At 40.3% G+C, this 21,530-nt stretch overlaps 2 protein-coding genes across 4 annotated transcripts; one reads left to right on the top strand and one right to left on the bottom strand.

Annotated features, from left to right (window-relative positions):
• Window positions 1-5,648: 5,648 nt before the first annotated feature.
• On the bottom strand, window positions 5,649-17,540 carry SLU7 (SLU7 homolog, splicing factor). Of its 2 annotated transcripts, XM_013178552.3 has the most exons (15): window positions 17,123-17,540; window positions 16,313-16,466; window positions 15,951-16,031; window positions 15,183-15,347; window positions 14,129-14,194; window positions 12,607-12,654; window positions 12,042-12,173; window positions 11,657-11,754; window positions 10,198-10,265; window positions 9,853-9,992; window positions 9,044-9,205; window positions 8,477-8,581; window positions 8,255-8,329; window positions 7,874-7,978; window positions 5,649-6,851 (listed from the first exon to the last, which is right to left on the bottom strand). In XM_013178552.3, exons 1-15 carry the CDS (start codon window positions 17,284-17,286, stop codon window positions 6,672-6,674), a joined length of 1,743 nt encoding a protein of 580 aa, XP_013034006.2. In that variant the 5' UTR covers window positions 17,287-17,540; the 3' UTR covers window positions 5,649-6,671. The 2 variants fall into 2 exon arrangements, with proteins under 2 accessions (XP_013034006.2, XP_047920666.1); XM_048064709.2 differs by lacking the exon at window positions 12,607-12,654.
• A 135-nt stretch (window positions 17,541-17,675) lies between these two features.
• PTTG1 (PTTG1 regulator of sister chromatid separation, securin) lies at window positions 17,676-20,992 on the top strand. 2 transcript variants are annotated; one of them, XM_013178551.3, is made up of 7 exons: window positions 17,756-17,815; window positions 18,206-18,290; window positions 18,408-18,510; window positions 18,793-18,971; window positions 19,394-19,487; window positions 20,316-20,465; window positions 20,836-20,992. In XM_013178551.3, exons 3-7 carry the CDS (start codon window positions 18,429-18,431, stop codon window positions 20,907-20,909), a joined length of 579 nt encoding a protein of 192 aa, XP_013034005.3. In that variant the 5' UTR covers window positions 17,756-17,815; window positions 18,206-18,290; window positions 18,408-18,428; the 3' UTR covers window positions 20,910-20,992. The 2 variants fall into 2 exon arrangements, with proteins under 2 accessions (XP_013034004.3, XP_013034005.3); XM_013178550.3 differs by lacking the exon at window positions 18,206-18,290 and having other exon boundaries at window positions 17,676-17,815.
• Window positions 20,993-21,530: the final 538 nt, after the last annotated feature.

Genomic DNA, 21,530 nt, shown 5'->3' with positions numbered 1-21,530 from the left:
GTGGGGGTGTCTAGCACAGGGAACGGGGCTCGCTGCCTGCCTCTGCACATCCCTGGTGCGGGATGTGCGTGGGGCCGGGGCTGCCCAGCCCCTGCGGAACAAGAACTGCAGTTTTAAGCTCCGCCATCTCCTGTGGACATATATGGGGTGGGAAATGTAAGCGCCTAAACGTGAGTGACTGCTGGTTCTCTTCTGAGATAGAGGCCAGGACTGTGTCTCAGCAAAAAAGGCTTTTCCCATGCTGGTTTGGGGAGTGCTGCTGCATTGGACTCCTACAGATACTGACCTTGCACCAGTGACTTCGGAACCAAATAAAATGAGTCAGCAAAGGCAAAAATAGCTGCAGTTAACACGGAGGCTGGAGACAGCCTGAAATTCAGCCTTCAAGGCGAAGATGGGAAACGGCAATGCAAGTGTGCCTCTCTTCAAAGATGTGTCGGTCCTTTGATTTTTTTTTTCATCACTGTTTGGAAGATACTAAGGGGAGGGAAAAGTATTTTCTACCCAACAGGTCTGCTGGCTTAGCATGGAATAGTGATTTGGGTAATTTTTATTGCCCTGCCTGAAAGGAGCTTGGAAGTCTCTGAGCAGTCTTCAGAGAGTGATTGTCCCTCTCCAAAAGCCCCCATAAAAAGAGTCAAATCTCTGTTTAAATTTCAAGGATACCCTTGAGACCATTAGCTTTGCTTAGGAACTGCAGCCCTAACCCATTAAGATAAAAATAAATAGAACTTATTTTGGGAAGAGGGAAGCGGGAACCAGCCCAAACACCAGTGAGCCGCTGCCAGCACACTGCAGATGTGCTTTTTTTTTTTTTTTTTTAATTTCTGTTTCTTTTGTCTCATGCATCTTCTAGTTCAAAGTGAAATTTCACAGTCTCTTTGACTCGCTGAATTTGAGGTATCATCTGATCACTTATTTAGACAAGAAAAGACTCTTCTGAAAATGTCTTGTGTTTCCCAGGAAGGCTTAAAAAAGAAAAACAAAAAGCATGGAAAATTATAGAGGTCTCTAGGAGACAAATCTCATAGGCAGAACATTGAGTGACAGGGAAATGCAGTGACTTTGGTTTCTCCAGGAGCAGGTTAAACAGAGCCAGTGACCGCCTGAAAGCAGCCCAGAGAAGAGGTGGATAGCAGATGACTTACGTAGTAAAGTGGGCAAAAAGCAAAATGAGCTCCTTAAACTGCCAGCCGGGTACAGACATCAGCAAGAAACAATGCCCAAAAGCCAGAGTTGGTCCAGAAACCTTGCAGATTCTCCATAAAGGTGTAGGGTCCTAAAGGCCCTTGGGGGCTGGACCTGGGGTTAGCCACATCTCCAGCCCCACTGCTGGGGGCTGAGCATCACCAACAGCGATCCCAGCACCGGGGGATGAGGGCAGCATTGCTCAGGCCAGGAAAGCCAGTGCCACCCGTGCCACAGCACAGTGCCTCTGCCTTCAGGGCAAAGCTGCATCCCCCAGAGACGGGAAAAATGTCTTACATGGCATGTGAGCAGTGACAGGCTGCACAGAGAGTAATAGCTACAGACAAATCCCCTCTCCCTCTGGTGCTTTCCAAGTGGGGAATTTTGCATTAGAGCTGCCCTTTTTGTTCTCAGACAATAATTAATTTGCTAAAAATGGACTTCCCCCACTTCCTAAAATATTGAGAAAACACCGGTGTATCAGTGGCACGTGCCGTGGGGCTGTGCTGGCTCTGACCTTGAAAGCTGCGGCCAGGGGCTTTTGCTTCTGCAGACGCCCAGCGTGCTGCTCTCTTCCAGCAAGGAGGGGCAGCCGAGCCAAACCAGCAGGCAGCCGACCCACCGTCCCCTCCCTTCCCTTTCCCACCCAGGGTGTGCAGAACCAGGACAAGTGCTTGGGCTGGGAAATGCCTCAAAGTGTATGGGTGTGCGGCAGCCTGAGCCGGAGGGAGCCAGGGTGTGTGTTACAGCAGGTGTGCGTTATGGTGTTAGCATGTTCTGTAGCAGCTTTTGGATGAAAAGCAGCCCTGGGTGTACTGGGTCTGGCTGGGATGTTAACTTTCCCTGCAGCAGCCCATACAGTGCTGTGCTCCGCACGTGGAGCTAGAACAGCAGTGGTATCACACTGGCGTTGTGTCTGCTGCTGAGCAGGGCTGGCACAGCATCAGGACTCTCTCTAACCCTCCTAGGGGGTGGGCAAAAAAGTGAGAAAGGAACATCAGCGGGGCAGCTGACCTAAACCAACCAAAGGGCTATTCCATACCATAGGATGTCACACTGGAAAAAGGAAGCAGAGGGGAGGGGCGGGCTCGCGTTGTGAAAACGTCTGTCCTCCTCCCAAACACCGGCTATGTGCGTTGAGGCCCTGCTTCAAAGACGTGGTCAAGCATCGCTCATTTGTGGGAAGTAGAGAGCAATTTCTTTCCTCTGCACTTCCATACAGCCTTTGCTTTTTTTTTTTCCCTCCCTCCCTTTTCCCCTTTCCCTTTTCCCCTATAGTTAAATTGTTTAATTAATAATAATCTTTCCTAAATAATTATTTCTTCCCCTTTAAATTATCCTTATCTCAACCCATGAGTTGTTCTTTCCTTTACGTCTTCCCCTCCTCTTCTAAGGAGGGGGAGTGAGAGCGGTTGTGGTGGAGTTCAGCTGCCTAGCACGGTAAAACCACCACACTGGGATAAAACTGCGAGGGAGGTGTTGTTGGAGCCAAAGTTGTAGTTGTTTGCTTTACATTAAAAGCCTGGAACAAATGCGTGTGCAAATGTGATAAGGAAGGAAAAGCAGCTAGAAAAAAGTCCCACTCTTAAGAGACGTGTGGAAGACAGGGCAACAGGCCAAGGGCTGCGCTTAGATCCCACTGCAGTGAGTGGCTGGGTGGTGGTGCCTTTTCAAAAATGTGTTGGAGTTACTGGAATATCCTTTTAAGACTGCTGCTAGGAAATTTTGGGTTTGCTTATTTGTCCATGGAGCAGCTTCCTTAGATTTTTTTTTTCCTGTTCCACTGAGGCCTGAAACGTGCTAGTATTTTGCAGACGCAAACCCATTACTGCCTGCTCTCTCTGGCTGTCTCTGGTTGGGTCACCTAAGAGATGTGAACAAACTTGTTTCATGTAAAATAACCAGTTTAAGTCAGAATGATATTTCTGTCTATTTCTTTGGTGCATCCACCACAACTAATGCCAACAGGAGAACGAGTACAACAATGAGGAGTTGCCTGGACATAGTGTTTTGGCCTGCGTGGAGTAATTAAAGTTATACCCCAAAATGGCATGGAAAACTGCAGCTGTTGGGGGGGCTGGGCACAGACAGTGGTTTAGTGGGCACAGAAAATGCTGTGCAAGATAAAGGACCAGTTCCATTTCATTTGTAACTAATGCTACCATTCCTGCTTTTTTCTGATCCCCAAACAACTGCGCACCTAGAACAGCACATCTCTTTCATTAGCCCAGGCAGGGAAGCCATAAAGATCCAGTTACAAAGAAACATGGAGAGAGCGAAAGAGTGAGCTTCTGGTGTGCCTCGAAGGCTTTGGAAGATAACACAGGATGCTAAACTTTCCAAGAAAAAATAAAGGATTCTCCTTTAACTTGTGTGCTAAAAATGTGATCCTCTTCGAATCAACGGGCTCATTCACAGTTTGCAGATCGAGTACGCCTCAGACAACCAGAACTCAACAGGGTAAAAAATGAGGTAACTGAAGCAATTACTGAAAACAATTGGGAGTTGGGGAAAATAAATGGTGAGCTTTGCCAAAGGCGAGATTCAGAGAAAGCTGCCCTGAGTGTGCTGGGTGGGTCTGTTTTGTGTTGGGAGAATTTGACTAATTTAACAGGCTACAGAATTTCCTCTCACTTCTGTGCGCATGGAAGAAACACGGTAGTTCTGAATTTCTGTTGCCTCCACTAGAGTAGACTCATTTTCATTTTAGGTTCAGGCCAAGCTCATTGACAAACTTGTTTCAAACTCATTTTAGAAAAAAAAAAAATCAGCTTGTGCCATAGGAAATAATCATTGAATATGCAGTCATATTGCATGCCAAATCCAAGGGGAAGCAAATGGAGGAAAAATTGATCCTCATGATTAGATTCACAATGTTCTTTAATATTTAACCTCTATCCTATAAATAGAACACCACAGTTTAATCTTTTTGTCCTTTAACTGTGTAGACTGATCCAGAAGAGATCTACTTTGTGTCATTCATGTATTTTGAGTAAGATGCTACTAACTGCTTTTTTCCCTGGAACTGCTCTAGGATAGAGGCTATTGGTCCCTCTTCCCTGCAGCTTCTCTCTTGGCAGGGCAAGACAAGGCATGCTGAAAAGTAAGTTACTGTCATGTCTTCAGGTACTGAAAAGATAAACCAACCACACAAGCATGCTTAAGGTAGGATTTGGTTAATTTTTCTAATAAACGCATGGTCCTAGAGCATCTAGCATGTTACATCAGCCTCTAAAATACACGTGCCTTTAACTCTCCTCTTTTTCCCCATGTCCATAAAAAATATACACATTAACCACAAGTTTAAAGGCTGCCTAGACCAGTGACTTATTTTTTCTTCATTCTGAATTGACTCCTTTATAAAGGATCAAATCTCTAGCTACTTTTAGAGAGGTATCCAAATGGCTGAAGTAACTGGCAACATGGACCCTTTTGACATGTCCTTGTGCCCCAAATTGAACGTGACTCTGAACAGCCATAGGTATCTGGGCACCTAGAGGTATTGCTGGCCAGTACTTCAAACATTACGGGCCTCAGAAGAAGAGTTTACAGTTCAAACCAACTAATTCAGAAAAATCATTCAAGGTCAATTTGCATTCAGATCATAGCAGAAGATCTCTGGAACACAGTAAAATAAAATTTTGATCATCAGTGACAATATCAGAGAACTTGTAACATAGAGCTGCATTGCAGACTAACACAAGATTTCCATTATTAGCATTTCTGTATATTAAATTAAAATACTTACTCCTCAGAAGGTGGCTGTGAAATCAAAAACATGGCAAGACATTTAAATTTACACTTACTGTATGTAATTCCTTGTGGAAAAAAAAGAGAGTAATATTCGCTTTGAAATCATCCATAAGGTAGGAAGGTCAAGACCCGAGCTGATGTGAAAACTCAGAAAGTGAGTCACTGGTATAGCAGAAGGGAAATAATGTCCCTAATAGTTTTCCCTTTGACTTTCTAAGTCCATGTTTTTTTTGTGAAAATATAAAAGCAACCTCTGGAAAAACTAATTTCCACTCTTTAGTTTTTCCTTTCTAGTACTTGGCTATATTAACAATTCCACCTTGAACGAAGATCCTCGGTGTCACTAGTTCGGTATATTTCTTCTGCAAGTGCTAAAAGTGCTTTATATAAGATTTATTAACCTGACTGTGGACTTTTATTTTAATAAAGCTTTATTTTAAAGTCTGCATTCAGAATTAGTATTTCTGTAACAAAAATAAAGGGGAAGCAGATTTGGAGAAAAAAATAGCTTAAAAAAAGAAACCAGCCTTACAGGTGAGAGTAGGTGAAACATACTATATATATATATTTTTTTTTAATCATTTGCTTCTACTAACTGTAGAATATAATTCATTATTTACAAAGTTGAAATTATAATCAGGTTCTTCATTAGAAGAGCTAGAATTACAAAGTTTTCCCTGTCCTACCATTAATATAACCATACTTAATTTGGTTGTATGTAAGCCACATTTAATGAGACTGTTTAAGCTTCAGTAGAACAAATTGTCAAATCCTTCTGCTTCTAAAGCTATGGCATCAAGTTTTTCTCCCATTTTTTCAACTTTTAATAGCTACATTGCAGAATTCCCAGTTTAAGGAGGAATACTGCCAAACATATAGCAAACGCTGCATGACATCACAAGGTATTAGTCTAACACTTAGCATCCCACCATGTAACAGGATTCTGGAAGCTGTAGAAGTAAGATGTATGTTGTTTTAAAACAGAAAACCAAAAAAACTTAGATCTTCACAGCTGAAATATATGTTAACATCTGCAGAAACAATCAGAATTTAAAAGCTCTATACAGTTTCTTCTAGCCTTTTAGTTACAACAGATACATAGCATTTAAGACCTTTATATTAATTTAACCAAAACTGTACAATCAATTTTACATTTCCAAAATTCTTACTATAAAGTGATCAAATTAACTATTTCTCCTTTTAAAGCCATATGACAGGAAAGTCCATTTACAAATAAAAGTTAGACTTCAGTAGGTGTACAAATTTATCTTTGACAATTTTTGCTTTATATTAACAGCGACACCTGCCGATCACTTCTTTTGGGTAGTCAGTTTTACTGAATTTATTAAAGTCTTCATTCATTGCCAAATAAATCTGGAATTTCTGGAATTACAGCCAGCATCAGATCATTTCCCTTCCAATCGAGAGTTTAGAGTGGATGTAGTCTTTTTCTTTATCATCTATATGTACACACACACACGCATATATATGTGTGTATATATCTATACACACACAGTCACAGATTATGTGCATACATACACACACATACAAAATTGCTCCAAGTACTGGACTGCTTACATCTGCTGAAAGAAGTTTTTACCAACATCTGTGTTGCAAAGAAAATCTCTGCCATTTCTGGCATTTATTAGCCACATGGAAGGTAAGCGTCTATAGACTCATAAACAAGTATGGAAAAAAATTCCCGTGTACTGGAATGATTTTCTTCAAGGCTACTGTCCAAGAAAAGAGGCCATGGGATCATCAGGTCTCTGACGTTTCATTCTATAGGCTTCCATTTCCTCTTCGGTTGGCTCTCTGGTTTCATATACACTGTTGTATGGTCTCTTCCTCTCATCTAACTGCATAATTTCTTTAACTTGGAGGAGACGAGCCTCTTCTGCATTTAATGCCTGAAATGGAAGAGGGAAAGGGGGGGGAAATCCAAAGAAAGTTAAGCAAAAAAAAAAAAAAGCAAACAAACCCAAAACCAACAACAAAAGTTTACATTATATTCTAGTATAACAAACAATTAGCAGGCAGAATGGTGGGCTAAGCAATGCACATCATGCCCACCTACAGCACACTTCACATGTGCTATTTAATGCTTATTTTTGAGCATTTAGCATAACATGATAGTAAATTAGCATTTTGCAAACAAGATAATTTAATGCCCTTCCAATTGCCAAAATCCAGTAAGAAACTCATGGGTTTTAGCTAAAATGTAATCATGATCCATAAAGTACAAAAGCAGATAAGAAAGCATGTCATCTTTGTGTTTTGTTCCCCTGTTTCAGAATGATTTTAAAATGAAAATATGCTTTTTGAAATACAAATTATCCCATTTTTCAAACTACTACTGTTGCTCCGTCTTGCTATTGAAAAGAAATTACTCTTCTACAATGTTTTGATTAATCACAGTCTAACATTAATATCCCCTGCATACCCAAGGCAGGGTGTTGTACTTGCACAGGGTCCATCCAGCAACAGTCAATAGATTGTGGACGGACTTACTGCATCAGCTATGAGACTGGGCCCCAAGTATGGGATAAAAAGTTCTAAGTCGAGCTTTGACAATGCCTTTGTTCTTTGATCTCAAGTTGCTGTGTTCTGCAATGTCTTTGTATCTATTGCTGTAACAGGCGACTAGGAAAGAAGTATTCTGTATCTTCTAAACTAAGTCTTCCAAAACTGGACTATTTACTGCATGTTTGCCTGACAAATAGAGTTGAAGCTTTAGAACATCTAACAGCACTTTAAATTTGCTTCAGCTCAAAATTAGCATCAAAGAACAGTCCACAGAATTCCACAAGAAATGTTACAGGCTTCATAAAACTAATGTTGTAAAACATATCTGAAGTTCTTTTTGCAACAGTGCAAACTTTTTTTGCAACAGTGCAAACTCTTTTTTGCAACACTGAAGAGTATAGCGCACCTTTTTAAGTTTTTCTTGCTTCTTTTTCTCTTCACCCTCGCTGTCTGAATTTGAGCTCTTCTTATGTTTCTTCTTTTTCTTCTCTTTCTGTTTCTCTTGGTGGATCTTTAAGGCCGAAAAACAGCAGCAGTTAAGATTCTGCTAGTAAACAGTAGCAATATTCTACGATTCTATGAACTAATTTCAAGCCCTCATAGCGTTAGTAGACAGTAGGGATTTTTGAGAGTTTAGTTTTGAACAAAGATGTAAATGACACAGTAATTCAGTTTGATGGTTTTTAGACTCCTTAGAATGACTTGCATAAACTTGTAGTTATACATATGTTCGGGTCATACAAAATGCTGAGGAAAAATATGTCCCTTCAAAAGGTAAACAACTCACCTCCATCAGTGTTTTGGGTTTTGTCATGTGTTCTTCCTCTCTGGGTTGCTCTTCTAGTAAGCTTGCTTCAGTATTCTATACAACAGAAAAGGGAGAGGATATCCATTTACAAAGCATGTTTGAAAGGGGAAGGACAAGTTAAAAAAAAGCAAAACCACCTAAAGCTTATGCAGATGAATGCCTTCCAGCTCTACTCAAATAATTAAAAAAGACAATACTTACAGCAATTTCTTTCCCAGCTTCTCCTGTACAGTACGAGTACTTGACAAACGAGTGGCAGCATTTGTAACCCCACTTGCCTTCTTTCCAGTAAGAACCCCAAATGCACTGCAAGAAAAGACACCACAGCAGTTACATCTATAATAATACTCCCATAAGAAGCAGGCTGCAAATTATTCCTGACATCATTTCCTCATTTCCTCATAAGCAACCTATTCAAACAGTCCAGAAGGGGAAGTTATGAGAAACACTTTTGCAATTTTACCTTAGTCTTACAGGTATGGTTTCAAAAAAAAAAAAAAAAGAACAAAAAACACAGCAACTTCCTCAAATTCATTCACATTGCAATCATGAGAAGTTAAAATTCCTCCTTAGTAGTAGAAGAGTGTGTCACATTTAGGGAAGGAGAAGTTTATCTACTTGGTGTTTTAACTATATTGCACTGCATCTACTACACCTCTTTCCCTTCCAAAGGAAGATTTTTTTGATATATATGTGTGTGTGTATATCTATCTATCTATCCATACATAGATATAGATATATATCTATTTACTTCAAGTAAGTACTTACTGTATGGTTGTTGATCTTCACATCTTCTTCATATTTAGAGCACGCAATAGCTTTCTCTTGTCCTTTGATAACTGTCCCATGTCTAGAATACTCCACGTAATCTTCTGTTTGAGCTAACAGCAATTCAGCTGGTGGGGTATCTAGATGTTCTTGTCCTCCATACTATAATACAAAAGAAATGACATATGATAATTTAGCTTAAAAAAAAGTCTATGTAGTTAAGCACACATGAAATTTTTTACATCTTTGGTGCCTTCTCTGTCCACACCTCTAGAACAAAATACAACAAAAGAAGTAGGTAGAGACAATTTAATCTTTAGTGAATAGCTAAGAGAACTATGTATCCTCTCACAGCCACTGACGTTTTCTTCTATTCCTGGAGAATTACACCGGTAATATTTCTTACTTTAGAGATTATTTCTAAGCGGGAAAACTTTTCAGACCAAACCAAAAGGTGGAAAAATACAACCTTGGTATAACCAGAGCAGTATGTTCCTCCCCCCGCCAAACTTGCATCTAAGATTTGGATTCCTCCTCCATACCGGTGTCGGATTTTTCACTAGAGAAATTCTGACAGTTAAGGGAAGAGCTCCCAGTAATCCAAAGAAACACTAACAGATCTTCAAAGGTTCCTATGTTAAATAATATAATGAATCCAATAGATGAGATTATATATATACACACAATAAAGCTCATCAGAACAGCTGATGCATTTTCACATAGCAGTAGTAGTAGTATGTATTTCTTCCCTAAGAACCAGAATTCAAACTCGACAGAATTCTTATTAAATAAAACCAAACATCTATTACCTTCTCTAAGATGCTTTCTTTCTGCTGTGCCTTGAAATCTTCTTTTTTCACTTTGAAGGATTTATAGAGTAGCTCTAATTTTGTAGGGTCTGCTTGAAGATGCACTTCTGAGCCTTTGTCATAAGCCTCCCAAGCAAACACTGTGTTCACAAGAAGCAATGTTTATTCTCAAAATACATTCAAATTATTATCTTTAATTTTTTAATAGTTTGAAAGACAATTTCAATCTAGAAAGATTTCTCTTTTGCAAAAAAAAGTGTTGCTAACTTAAGTCTTTAAAACCCATTCTTTAAAAACAGAACAAAAAAACAAACCCCATGAAACCACAGAAAAATAAACACTTACACTGAGTCTGTGCCATTGAAATGGTATCTCCAGTGTAACGAACAAAGTTGTCACCTGCATAACCAACTCTGCAGGAAAGAACAATATTATTTTTGGCATGCAAATAACATGATTTTCTTTTAAGCAAATCATATAACACCAATAGGAAAGTAAAAATTTTCTTTTATGTCCTGAGTTACAAACGGATGGAGAGAAGCATTCGTTCAATACATGAAATTAAAGTCTAGGCTCACAATAGAGTCATGACAGTATTAGAAAGCACTTTAGAGTACTCATGCTACAGAGTCTTGGAGCTGTGTGGGATACCATGAGTCAGGCCTGGGCCTAATTGCACAATAATTGCACAAGTGGTACGTGATACTGTAGCACTGACCCCTGCTTTTGGATTTGTGAATCTCTCCTTCTGCTCAGGCAATTTCAAGCTACAAAATAGCTTTACTGCCCTGTTACCTTTTGCACACCCCTTGTAGAGGTTGACAAAGAGCAGATGGAACGCAGGCTGAAAATGAAAACAGTGGGAAACTGAATTGTCAACATTATTTCATCTCCCAAAGCCACTCTGAAAAGCTTAGTCTGCAGTGCTGTTGCAGAAACACAGACTGAACAAAGGTCAAATTACGACTCTGGAGAGAAATGAAAGCATCTTCATCTGAAAATAAAATTGACTGGCATTATTCTTGCTGGAGACAGGGAGAGGTGGAAAGAGCATTATTTGCTAGCATTTAGCCACTGCCATTCTATTTCAGGCAGCAAGCTAATCCAATTACAGTACCCTGAAAAACATTTCTACTCACAGCCTGTCTACTCTGTATGTCCACAGAGCAACATGGGTCAAGGCAGGGTCACAGCTCAAGTGCTTGACTTGGGTTTTAAGCGAGACAGCCTTATGTGCAACCCAAAGCCTGCCTGTGGCACTCTGTAATTGTCTATCTAGACAATGCCAAAGTTTTCAGACTTTTTCTGTGCAGACTCCATTAATACACGGGAAGCTTTTGATCCTAGTTCAGGCATTTAGTCAGATACCACAAATACTCCAGGACAGTCTCCAGGGCTGAATGCATCCCAACAAAAAAGGCGTTGAAATTTTAGATCCATTACTGAAAATACTTTACGTGTACAACATTACTGTTTACCGATATCTCTTCTACATACAACAGTGTTCTAATCCTTGATCTATGTCAGATTAGTACACAAAATGGTAGTTCCTGCATCCCTGAGGATTAAAGCCCACTATCACTAACACACTAATTTTACATACTAAAACAAAAAAAGTGTTAATAAATAAAACATTTTTTCCATGTTTACTATAAAGCATTATTGAAAGACTCTTCTATCCGTAACTGACTAGGGATTCATTAATAAAAAGACACACAGATATGAAATAAAATACAAAACTTTTAGAGCAGTCTCCTTTTTAAGACTTTGTTGGGTACACAAGCATGACCCTGTTTTAACTTACTCATCTGGATTCTTGCCTGTATTGGCATATGGGTTCTCTCTCATCGCTCTTGTCTTCGGATCGTAATAAGCTGAGTTTGGATCTAGATTCCTTAGGTACTAGGGAAAAAAAAGAAAAACACAAACATACAACGTAAAAGATATTCGATTAAAATTTATGATTTTTAAAGAATTGAAATTACTGCTATATCCCCCAGCTTAGACATTTTAAAATAACGGAATATCTGTGCAAGAGATAGACCTTGAAGAAGTTATAACATGAGCAGGAAGAGAACTGTTGACAGACTTTAACCTCTAAGCCCTCAAAACACACTAATAATTGAGGGTATGAGTTTTAAAATTAACTAATATGAATATAAAAGGAAAAAATAAAGTTCTTTACTCACTTTTGCAATATCTTCCCGAATACGTAAATTTCGGACTGTGATACGTCTTTTAGAGTCAAAGTTCTGCCCAGGCATATCAATGTCATCTGCATATTTATCTTCGTCTTCATCTTCACTGTTACGCTCTCTTTCCTGAGGAGAGAAACAGAAAACTTCCCAGAGACAAGTACAAGAATCTGATTTTAGTGGTTTCATTAAAAAATGGGCCTAAGCATGCAAATCTATCATGCAGATACACTCAGCATTTCAGAAATACTGATTAAGGGACTTCCATTTCCTCCAGTTACAAAAATGTAACTGTGACAATATTAAACCAATAGTTATCTAGGGCAAAATATACCATGCAAATAACAATGTTATTTGCTCGCACCCCTATGGTTTGACAACACGTATGACTTAAACAAAAAACCCTCGATGAAATCCAACAACCTCTTCCAAAAGGGAACAGACAACCAGTGGCATGAACCCAACATTGAAACCCTTATGCCACCCTTGTTTTGCTATTCCACTAACTACGGGTCTTTTTTTCCTGCCCATGGTGTGATGCAGTGGGTAATCATCTTACTGTCTGGGAATTTGGTTCCTCTTCTCCCCACTGGTGTCTTGGGGAGTTCTGCAGCAAACAAAGAGCACATCAGCAGAAGAGAAGACAAGACAGTGCAGATAGGAAAAACGGCAGAGAGATAAAGACCAATCAAAGCAGAGCTTTGAGGCTGGTTGCGAAAATACAATGCACTTGTAGCACAAAATGCACAAAGATCACTCCATTTTGAATATTCTAAAATAGAGTTGGTAAGTATCACTATTACAGACACAAGCTGGAGACCTTTTCACTGGATTACAAACCAAATTTCTAGAATTTGCTTTTCTTGCAAAGGCTTTGAACTGTCACTTTGATCTAAAGCTTGTTATACCTCTGAACACTAATGGTTTAGACTAGAATATTTCGTATCATGTAAATATAACTAAGATTCACCTCTAAAAGCTTAAAAAAATCTATATTAAAGAGATATGTATGCAAGTATTTTGTTATGACTGACATGAATAAATTATGGCTTCTGATTCACGCTTGGTAATCTAGTGAAACACAGCTAGATTTTTTATTAACCTTTTTAGCCCTTAACCTGAGAGTAATTGCCATGGCAAAGCTGTCCAAAAAAAAAAGTATATGGAAACTAAAAATGTTTGTGGTGAATACAGGCATTAAAAACAAACAAAAAAACACTTTTCTACCCGTAAGATCAGTAGTCTGTATTTTGTGTTGGGTCAGAAATTTAGTTCATTCTGCCATCTAGTGACAAAATGAAAGGTGATAATCATGGAAAATGGAGACCCAATCACATGTGGTCTATTAGTTGATGGTGGTTTTAAATTTTTTTTTTTTAAGAATACCAATTAAAAAAATACTTCTGACCAGTAACAATCTCTGCTTTTTCACCACTTCATAAACTTAGAATATTATCATGAATGACTTTAAAAATCTGAATTTTGTATCAAAGATTATCAAAAGTGGTGCCTATAACCTAAGGGGAGCTTGTAGAAGTTAACAGAAGATGCGTACTCTTCAGTTACATGCCAGAGGGAAGTAGATATGTATGTTCAGCCTTCAAATAATCAGACACACTGCAAGTAGTCAAAGCAATGACTGAAGAAGAAACAAGTTTGGGTTTAAGATAAAATACCTTCCTATTCCTATTTATACTAAGCATTACTAAAACAATCTGCATAACAATCAGTGCTCCAATATCAGTCAGACAAAACAGTCCTTAAATACTTAAAACATGTCTCTGTGTGAACTGAATTACATGAAAAACAAGCTTTCTGAGCCAAAATTCCACATCATTAATTTTAGAAGATTAATAATCAAAAGGAATTTTTGCCCAAAAGGCAAGTACTGTCATTTAGAAGAAGGTATTCTGAATTCTTGTATGTGACAAAATAAGCTGGTGCTAGGAAGAGCTTTAAATTACTGAAGAGTATAAAAAGGAGTAGAAAAACAAGTACATAGAATAAAAGCATCAGAGAAGTAACCTGTTCTATTTTCACTCAGCCTAAACAAAAATAAATTAGGAGTTTGATTTACTTACCACTTGCTCCAACTTTCCTGATGCTAACTCTTCCTGAAGCTTCTGCGCTTTCAGTGTACGTTTGGCCTGCATATCATGCAAATGCATTTATTTTAATATTGTCTTTTAATAGCAAGTACGTAGTAATTTCATAAGCATTTCTCGTGATCGCTGCCATTTAAAATCTATTCATTATTATAAGAAAACAAATTTAATTCTTTGGGTGCTCGTAAAAAAAAAAAAACAGCAGCCTAGAGGTAGTCTCCTCTACACCTATGCTTAACCACACTACTTTTAAAGCCTCAAGGAAACTACATATACTAACCATTTTACTGTTTTATATTACGTTGGTAAATAAACCAATTTACCAGAGCTTATGCAGCTATACCATTACTATGTCCATCATAATTAAAGAAAATACAGCTTATTTTAGTTCAGTAGTTTTTAACAACAACTATGCTTTGTTATTGTGTCCTCATAATCTAGTTAAGAATTTCAGTGCTTAAGGTAGTTCATGACAGATGTTGCAAGCATTTATGATTCACACAGGAACCATCAAATTCTATCATCTAAAATGACGTTTTAAAGCAGCATGAAGTTATTTTTTACATGTATTTGACATCACTGAACCACAGAGACATGTACAAATAGTTTCCTGCTCCACAATGGGAAGAAAAAGGATTCTTAAGTAAAAAAAAAAATACGAATGATCTTACAAATACAGCTTTATTGACTCTAGGTAGTAAAGACAGCTTAAAAATTCCTTTCTTGCCTGCAATTTAATGTGCATCTTGGTTAATAAACTCTAGAACTTGTGTAGTAAAAGGTAAGCAATCCGGAGAGACACTTCATTTACTGCAGACCCATACTCAGTTGTCTGTTCTGATTTCAACTTTCAGTTCAAGTGAAGTTTGCTATCAAACACAGAATCCACCCCGCTTTCCATTATGAATACCGCACAAGGTCCAACATTAACAGTGCACGTAGCAAGCACTCCTCCACCTAGTGAAGCCAAACGCTGAACTTTTCCCAGTAAACTATAAGCTATAAATTATAAACTATATAACCTACGCACCAGATCAACCTTGGCATATTCCTCTACAATCTTCATGTGCTCTTCTGGGTTATAGCCATTCCAACGATCTCGCTTTCCATCGTAATCAAACATCAGTTCAGGTTGCACATGTTCATCTGGTGCAATATTCATGCCTGTGTATTTTGCTCCAACTTTCCTGGGTCTCTGAATAAATAAATAAATAAATGCATTGGTCAATTAGATTGGAATATGCTGCTTGCTAAGATACACACCTTTAAAAACAATATCAATTTATATAAAATTTATAAAAAAATCAAGTTAAATTCAACACAGTAAGCCTCCAAATTCTAAGTAAACGTGAGCAGTTCAATTCTGTATTTTAAAGTAATACAACCAACTCAAAAATACCAATTACTGACTCAATTTTCAACAGTTAAAGAAGCGATTAGTTTCTGCAGACTGCTTCTAGCTGACGTGAAACAGACAGCCACAACAGCATCTGAGTTAAAATAAATTAACATGAAGAACTAAAAGCCAAACACTTTTACCTTTTATTTTAGTGCTTATCACAAACAGAAATGATGAACACCACCCTGAACAGTAGTTATTTTTTTCTTCACTTTTCAATTGTTTCTCCTACAGCACTATTGTTTTAGAATCTTTCAAACAGAATTTTGATACTTGTAACCTTTTTTAAAGTAACTTTTTCAAAATAGTAGTTTTTTACTTTAGCTAGCTATTTTTCATTAAGATTAGAACTCATGTTGTTTTCAAAGCCATTAAAACATCAACAGTGGTCAAGTTTACCTCCATGCAGTCTTTCTTTTTGTGTGTCAACGCACCACAGTTCTCACAAGCTCCTTTACGGTATCTGGTAGCTATTGCATGCTAAACAACAGAAAAGACAAGTATTGTACAAGCTTGCGGCAACATTCATGTATGTGTTTCTATCAACTAATTCATTTTTTTCAATACCACTAAAGCACATATGCTCTAGCCAAACCCAAAATGCTTATTTTGGTTATCACCAAACACAGGAACATGCCTGCTGAATACAAATTCCCAGCTCTTGCCCCCCTCAGAAACACAGACCTAGAAATTGCAGGATGTCAATGACTCTTATTTCCTCAAACAAAACCTTTATTTCAGGACAAAAACATTCTGCACACCTCTTGAACTCCTCGTTTGTACCAATCTCCAGAAGAGCTGTACTGTTTCTGCTTCTCTGGCTGGGGTCTCTGATGCTTTAGCGTAGGCCTTTTAGAAGGATCTATGTACCATGGCACTGAAGAAATGTACTGAGGAATATGAGGATTGATATCTCTGTAAAAGATGTCATGAAATAAATACGTGGCACAGGAAAAAATAAAAAACACACCTCGCAATTTAGCCTAACAAATAACTCTTACATTAAGTTCAATGCTTTAAAAGTGATAATAATCACTGAAACTATAATGCTGTAAGTAAGGTCATCTCAAGTATGCAAACGGACTTCCTTGAGATTTTGTTACCATTAATTCACCTAAACTCCTGACTCCAAACTAAATACTTCATTCTATGCAGTTACTGAGAACGAGAACATTAATGCTTCTCTTTCCGGAGGCCATGGGATGGTGAGCAGGGGCCTTGTAGATGCCACAAAGAAAAGGAATAAACAACCTGTAAAGTCCCCCAGTACTGTGTATACCCCTTGTAAAACACCCCTTGTAGGGGTTCGCATAAGGGGGGCAGCACCCAACAGATCAGGTAAACATCGATTTATTGGGCTAGCACCCCAACAGACCGGGTAAACAGCGAATGCTTCGTTTTGGAAGCAGAAGCGCCGGTTTTCTGAGGAAGGCCGGAACGTTCAAAGTAAATTCATGAACCCGCACAGCTTCCTCCCGCAGCGCAGAGCGCCCCCCAGAGCGCTGCCATCCCGCGCCCAACAAGACCGCTTTGTGGCCTGCCCCTTTAACCAGCGCGCTAACAAAACTTACTTCCCTTCTTCGTCCACTTCAGCAGGCGCGTTCCCCAGCTTTCTCTGTTCCTCCAGCTCCTTCTTCTTCCTCCAGTCTTCCCTCGTCATCTTCTTGGGCTCCTCCAGGCCCACCTCGCCCGGGCCCCCCGCGGCACTGCCGCTGGCTGCCGCCCCAGCCGCCATTTTGTGTGCCTCCAACCGAGACCCCCGCACGGAGCCGGCCCGACACCGCCGGGCAGCACGCCTCGCGCAGCTTTACTTCGTCGCTTTTCCACCCTTCCCCTCCTCCAGCGACGCCACGGGCCCCTCCACACCACCGAGGTGACGGAGCGGTGACTGAGGGGTGACGCAGCGACACTGCACCCCTACCGCCCCCAGCCTTCCCTGTCGCCCGTCTCCCAGCTAGGCCTCAGCACCGCGCCGCCACCCCACCATGCACCGCGGCTCCTCCTCGATCCCCGCCCCTTAAAGGCACCGCCCCCCGAGGCGGCCTCACGCCGGCACCGCAGCAACGCGGCGGCGTCGGGGGCGGGCTCGCTCCTGCCCGGTCCTGCCCTGCCCACTAGCGCCGCTGAGCCAATCGGGTGCCTGAGCGTTAGTCGAAGCAGCCAATGGGAGAGGCAGAGGCGATTTAAAAGCTGGTGGCGGGAGGGCGGCGCCTCAGAGCCAGCGCCGCTGCTGCAGCTGGGGGTTCTGCTGCTGCCTGCCCCAGGTGAGTGGGGCTGGGGTGCAGTGAGAGCGGCTCGGGCAGGCCCTGGGGGCTCGGGCAGGCCCTGGGAGGGGGCAGCGAGGGAGCGCTGGGCGCTGCCCCATGGGCAGGGACGCCTCCCACTGGGTCGGGTTGCTCAGGGCCCCACCCAGCCTGGCCGTGAGCACCTCCAGGGCTGGGGCACCCGCAGCTTCTCTGGGCAGCCCGTGCCAGGGCCTCGCTACCCTCCCGGTATTGCTCTCCTTGGTGGGGTAAGCAGCAATAAACACCATAGAAAAGCGAGGCAGTGACCCAAAGATATTGGGCCTTGCTGTGTAGGATTGTTAGGGAGACTTAGCAACTTTCTCAAATCCATGGGGGATGTGAGCTTGCTATCTGCTTGGATACTTTCAGCCATAAGTCTCTAGTCAAGCTCCTATGACTTGAAGCACGTCGTTCTCCACTCAGAAACCTCAGTGCTGTCTATGACAAAAGCCAGGTGATTTTCTCATCTTCCTCTTCTTGGAACTAGCTCTGTTGCCTGTAGTGCTGCTTAAAAACTGTGCTGAAAGAAATAATAAGAACTTATTCCTTCTCTCTCTGTATGCCTTTCTAGAGTGGTCTCACCAGCCTGAAGATGACAACGCTAATCTTCTTAGATAAGGAGAATGGTGAAGTTGGTGCTGCTAAGAATCAGTTAAGACGCCCTTCAGGATCATGTGCGTATATGCCCTGCTAAAGTAGTGGGGAACAGAGTAAGATGCATGAGTTGGGTTTCATTATTCACCAATTTGAATAGAGAGCAGAACTGGTTAATTAGATATAAAAATAAAACTAAGCTTATCAATTGTTATGAAAGTGAAAATTACTTGCCTTTCATAGAGAGGGCTTATGCTTCTGAATTATAAGTAGAGAATGACAATTTGCTTTCTAGCATGTGCACCTAATGAAGCAGGCTTTAGGGTTGACATGGTGCTAAAGCTTGCTCTTTCCTCCCCCAGCAAAAGTCTTGTCTGAAAGAACTCAAGTCAGTACGCCACTTCCTAAAAAAACAATTAAAACATCTCCAGCCACATCACACTCTGTCAGAAAGGCTCTTGGAAACGTGAACAGGACTGTAGGAGTCACAAGCAAGAAAGAGCAGATGAGACAGAAAAATCTACCTTGCACTGCAAAGAAAGTAAGTACAACTGCCTTCCATAAGGGTGGGTGGGAAGGAAGGAAGGGGTGCAGGGCTTACCTACATAGATACAAGGCATACAACAGCTTAGCGAATATGTAAAGGTAAAGAAGTGGCTCTAAAGAAAATGTTGCCTGAGTTACTGTCTTGTTCACATTTTAATTAGCAGGGCTTTAATATAATGAGCCTAAATGTTGTACAGCAGAGATTTGTTGCCAGTGCATATGGTACAGTTACAAAAGCGAAGCAGCATAAGGGCAAATGCTTCAGCTACTTTGCATAGAAGGTGTTAGAATTTAGATGTAACTGAGGACTGTATGACAGTATTCTTGTCTATAAAGCTGTCCAGCACAGAAAAGACAAAAAGGATACTACATTGAAAAAACAGATTAGCTCAAGTAATGTATCTTTTCCTTGTTAAGGTTGCTGAAAAGACTGCTGGATTAGAGAGCCAGGATGTGATACTTGAAGAACCCTTCCCTGAAATAGAAAAAATATTTTGCTATGATCCTGGAGGTAAGAACTCTTGGGGTAATTATTAAAACAAAGAATCAGGCTTTAAGGGTTGACGCTGTAAGAATGGCCAAGCTGCAGTGGTAAACAACCTGATGATGTGCTTCTCCAGAGTCCATTCTTAAGCATAAGGGTATTTACCATTTTTTGAAGCACCACCTCATTTGTGTTTGAATGTTTTAACTGCAATAGTTGTGCTCCAAACATGTAGTAGTCTCCATGTCTGTTATAGTGGCAGGAAGCTAGTTCCAAATAACCAAGTTATAGTTCTTAATTCATTAAATGGCATCTAGCAGGCAACTATATAAAGGGCTACTTGAATGTAGACTTCTCCTAAGAGTGTATGCCAAGATGGTACTCTGTAACTGAAGAGAAATCCCTACTCTGTAGGATAAAATAGTTGAAACTTCTAAAACTGGTCATCTCTGTGGTGGGGAGAGCTATCTCAGTCCTTTACAATGTGCCTTCAAACAGTCCAGGTTATGTTGAACTAAATGTGCAAAAGCTATTGTACTGAAGACTTTTAGTGTTGGTTTACACATATGTGCTGCTTGATGTAGTTGACAGTGTAGTGATTGAAAAGAAATTCCTAAAAGCTCCTGCTTTACACTAGCAGTTACATACACTTTGATAAGTGTTAGCATAGAAGATTTTGTGGGCAGCTAAGGCGTAGCTGCAAATGAGCACCCTCATTTACCTCACCCTCAGTTACAAGATGTAACTAACAGACTGAGTCGTTCTGGAACTACTTTCACTTCATTTAATCTAGGATGACTTGCAGCTTCCCATGCTACTGTACACTGTTACTATACTAGTGTCTCTCCCAAACAGACTTTGAGAATTTTGATCTTCCTGAAGAGTACAGAGTAAGCGATATCAACCTGTATGGTGCTCCTCTCCAGATATTTACAAGCACCTCTGAAAAACCTCTGAACATGGTTCCTTCACCTGTGAAGACTGAAGAGATATCATGGGAGTCTAGTAAGTGGAAAACCAGCATGAGTTTCAGTGCATACAGCGCTCATTAGTGGTCTGGGAGGGAAGCTAGTTGGCTGCAAGAGTGAACTGTCATCATTTTCATAAGTGCCAGAATAGGACACTCATATCAAGCAACTCTTGGTGTATAGCCAAGCTGAATTTAACTGGTCAACTCCACTGATAGTGGTCTCAAAGCCATATTGCTGTGTAGCTTTCTGCAGTGTATTGCTAAATGACTAGTTTGGACGAATTGTCCAACAGTATTTCCCATAGTCATTCGAGTGGCTTATGCGAACTCACTAGGAGCTAGCTTGTATGAGACTAAAATTCTGGGCTTCATGAGAAACTGATTTGCTCTATTTCTAACTTTCAGACTTGCTACAATCAACTACTGACTTCATTTCTACACTGGATGAGATCATTGATATGCCACCTATGAACCTATGAGCTTTAAAAACATTCTGAAGCTTCTGTTGAATTCTATACTTTTAATTATACTTTTAATAAAGGCTAGTTTAATGTGTGTATTACAGGACTTCTCTCTTTTCAGTAGAGCTAATATACCAAGTGTATAAGATGCAGGTAGTAAAATACTGCTTTGAAAACAAGGCTATCTGACAAGCTATGAAAGCTGCACATGTAAAATCATTTTTGATATAATGCAAATTACTAGAACTAGTACTGCTCTGACACTCTTACTTCTTGCACATGTTTGCTCTTCTCAGTGGTTGTCTAGGAGGGCATCTTAGATCCTTATGTAGATGTGTACTTCCACTTAGTCTTCTATTTGTCACTGCATTATGTGGCTTTCACTGTTGGTATTGTCTATGCTGTGTGAGGCAAGGATGGAAGAACCCTCATCCTTCATGTCACAAGTGCAAATTCAATAGTTTCTTCTTTCACACTTGTAATGGTCTCAGTTCCTTTTCATAATGGTTTAAGACACGTCCACCTTTTGGAGGTGGTATGACTTACAGTTGGCTGCTATCCAGCATTGGATAAAACTTGGTTTGGGGTGACTTTACTTCATTAGGGTTGCAATAGGCTACTCCATCGTAGTGCAAGTTT

The sequence above is a fragment of the Anser cygnoides genome, chromosome 14 (genome assembly GCF_040182565.1).
Source record: "Anser cygnoides isolate HZ-2024a breed goose chromosome 14, Taihu_goose_T2T_genome, whole genome shotgun sequence".
Classification (NCBI taxonomy): domain Eukaryota; kingdom Metazoa; phylum Chordata; class Aves; order Anseriformes; family Anatidae; genus Anser; species Anser cygnoides.
This window is presented reverse-complemented; position numbering and strand designations above follow the sequence as displayed.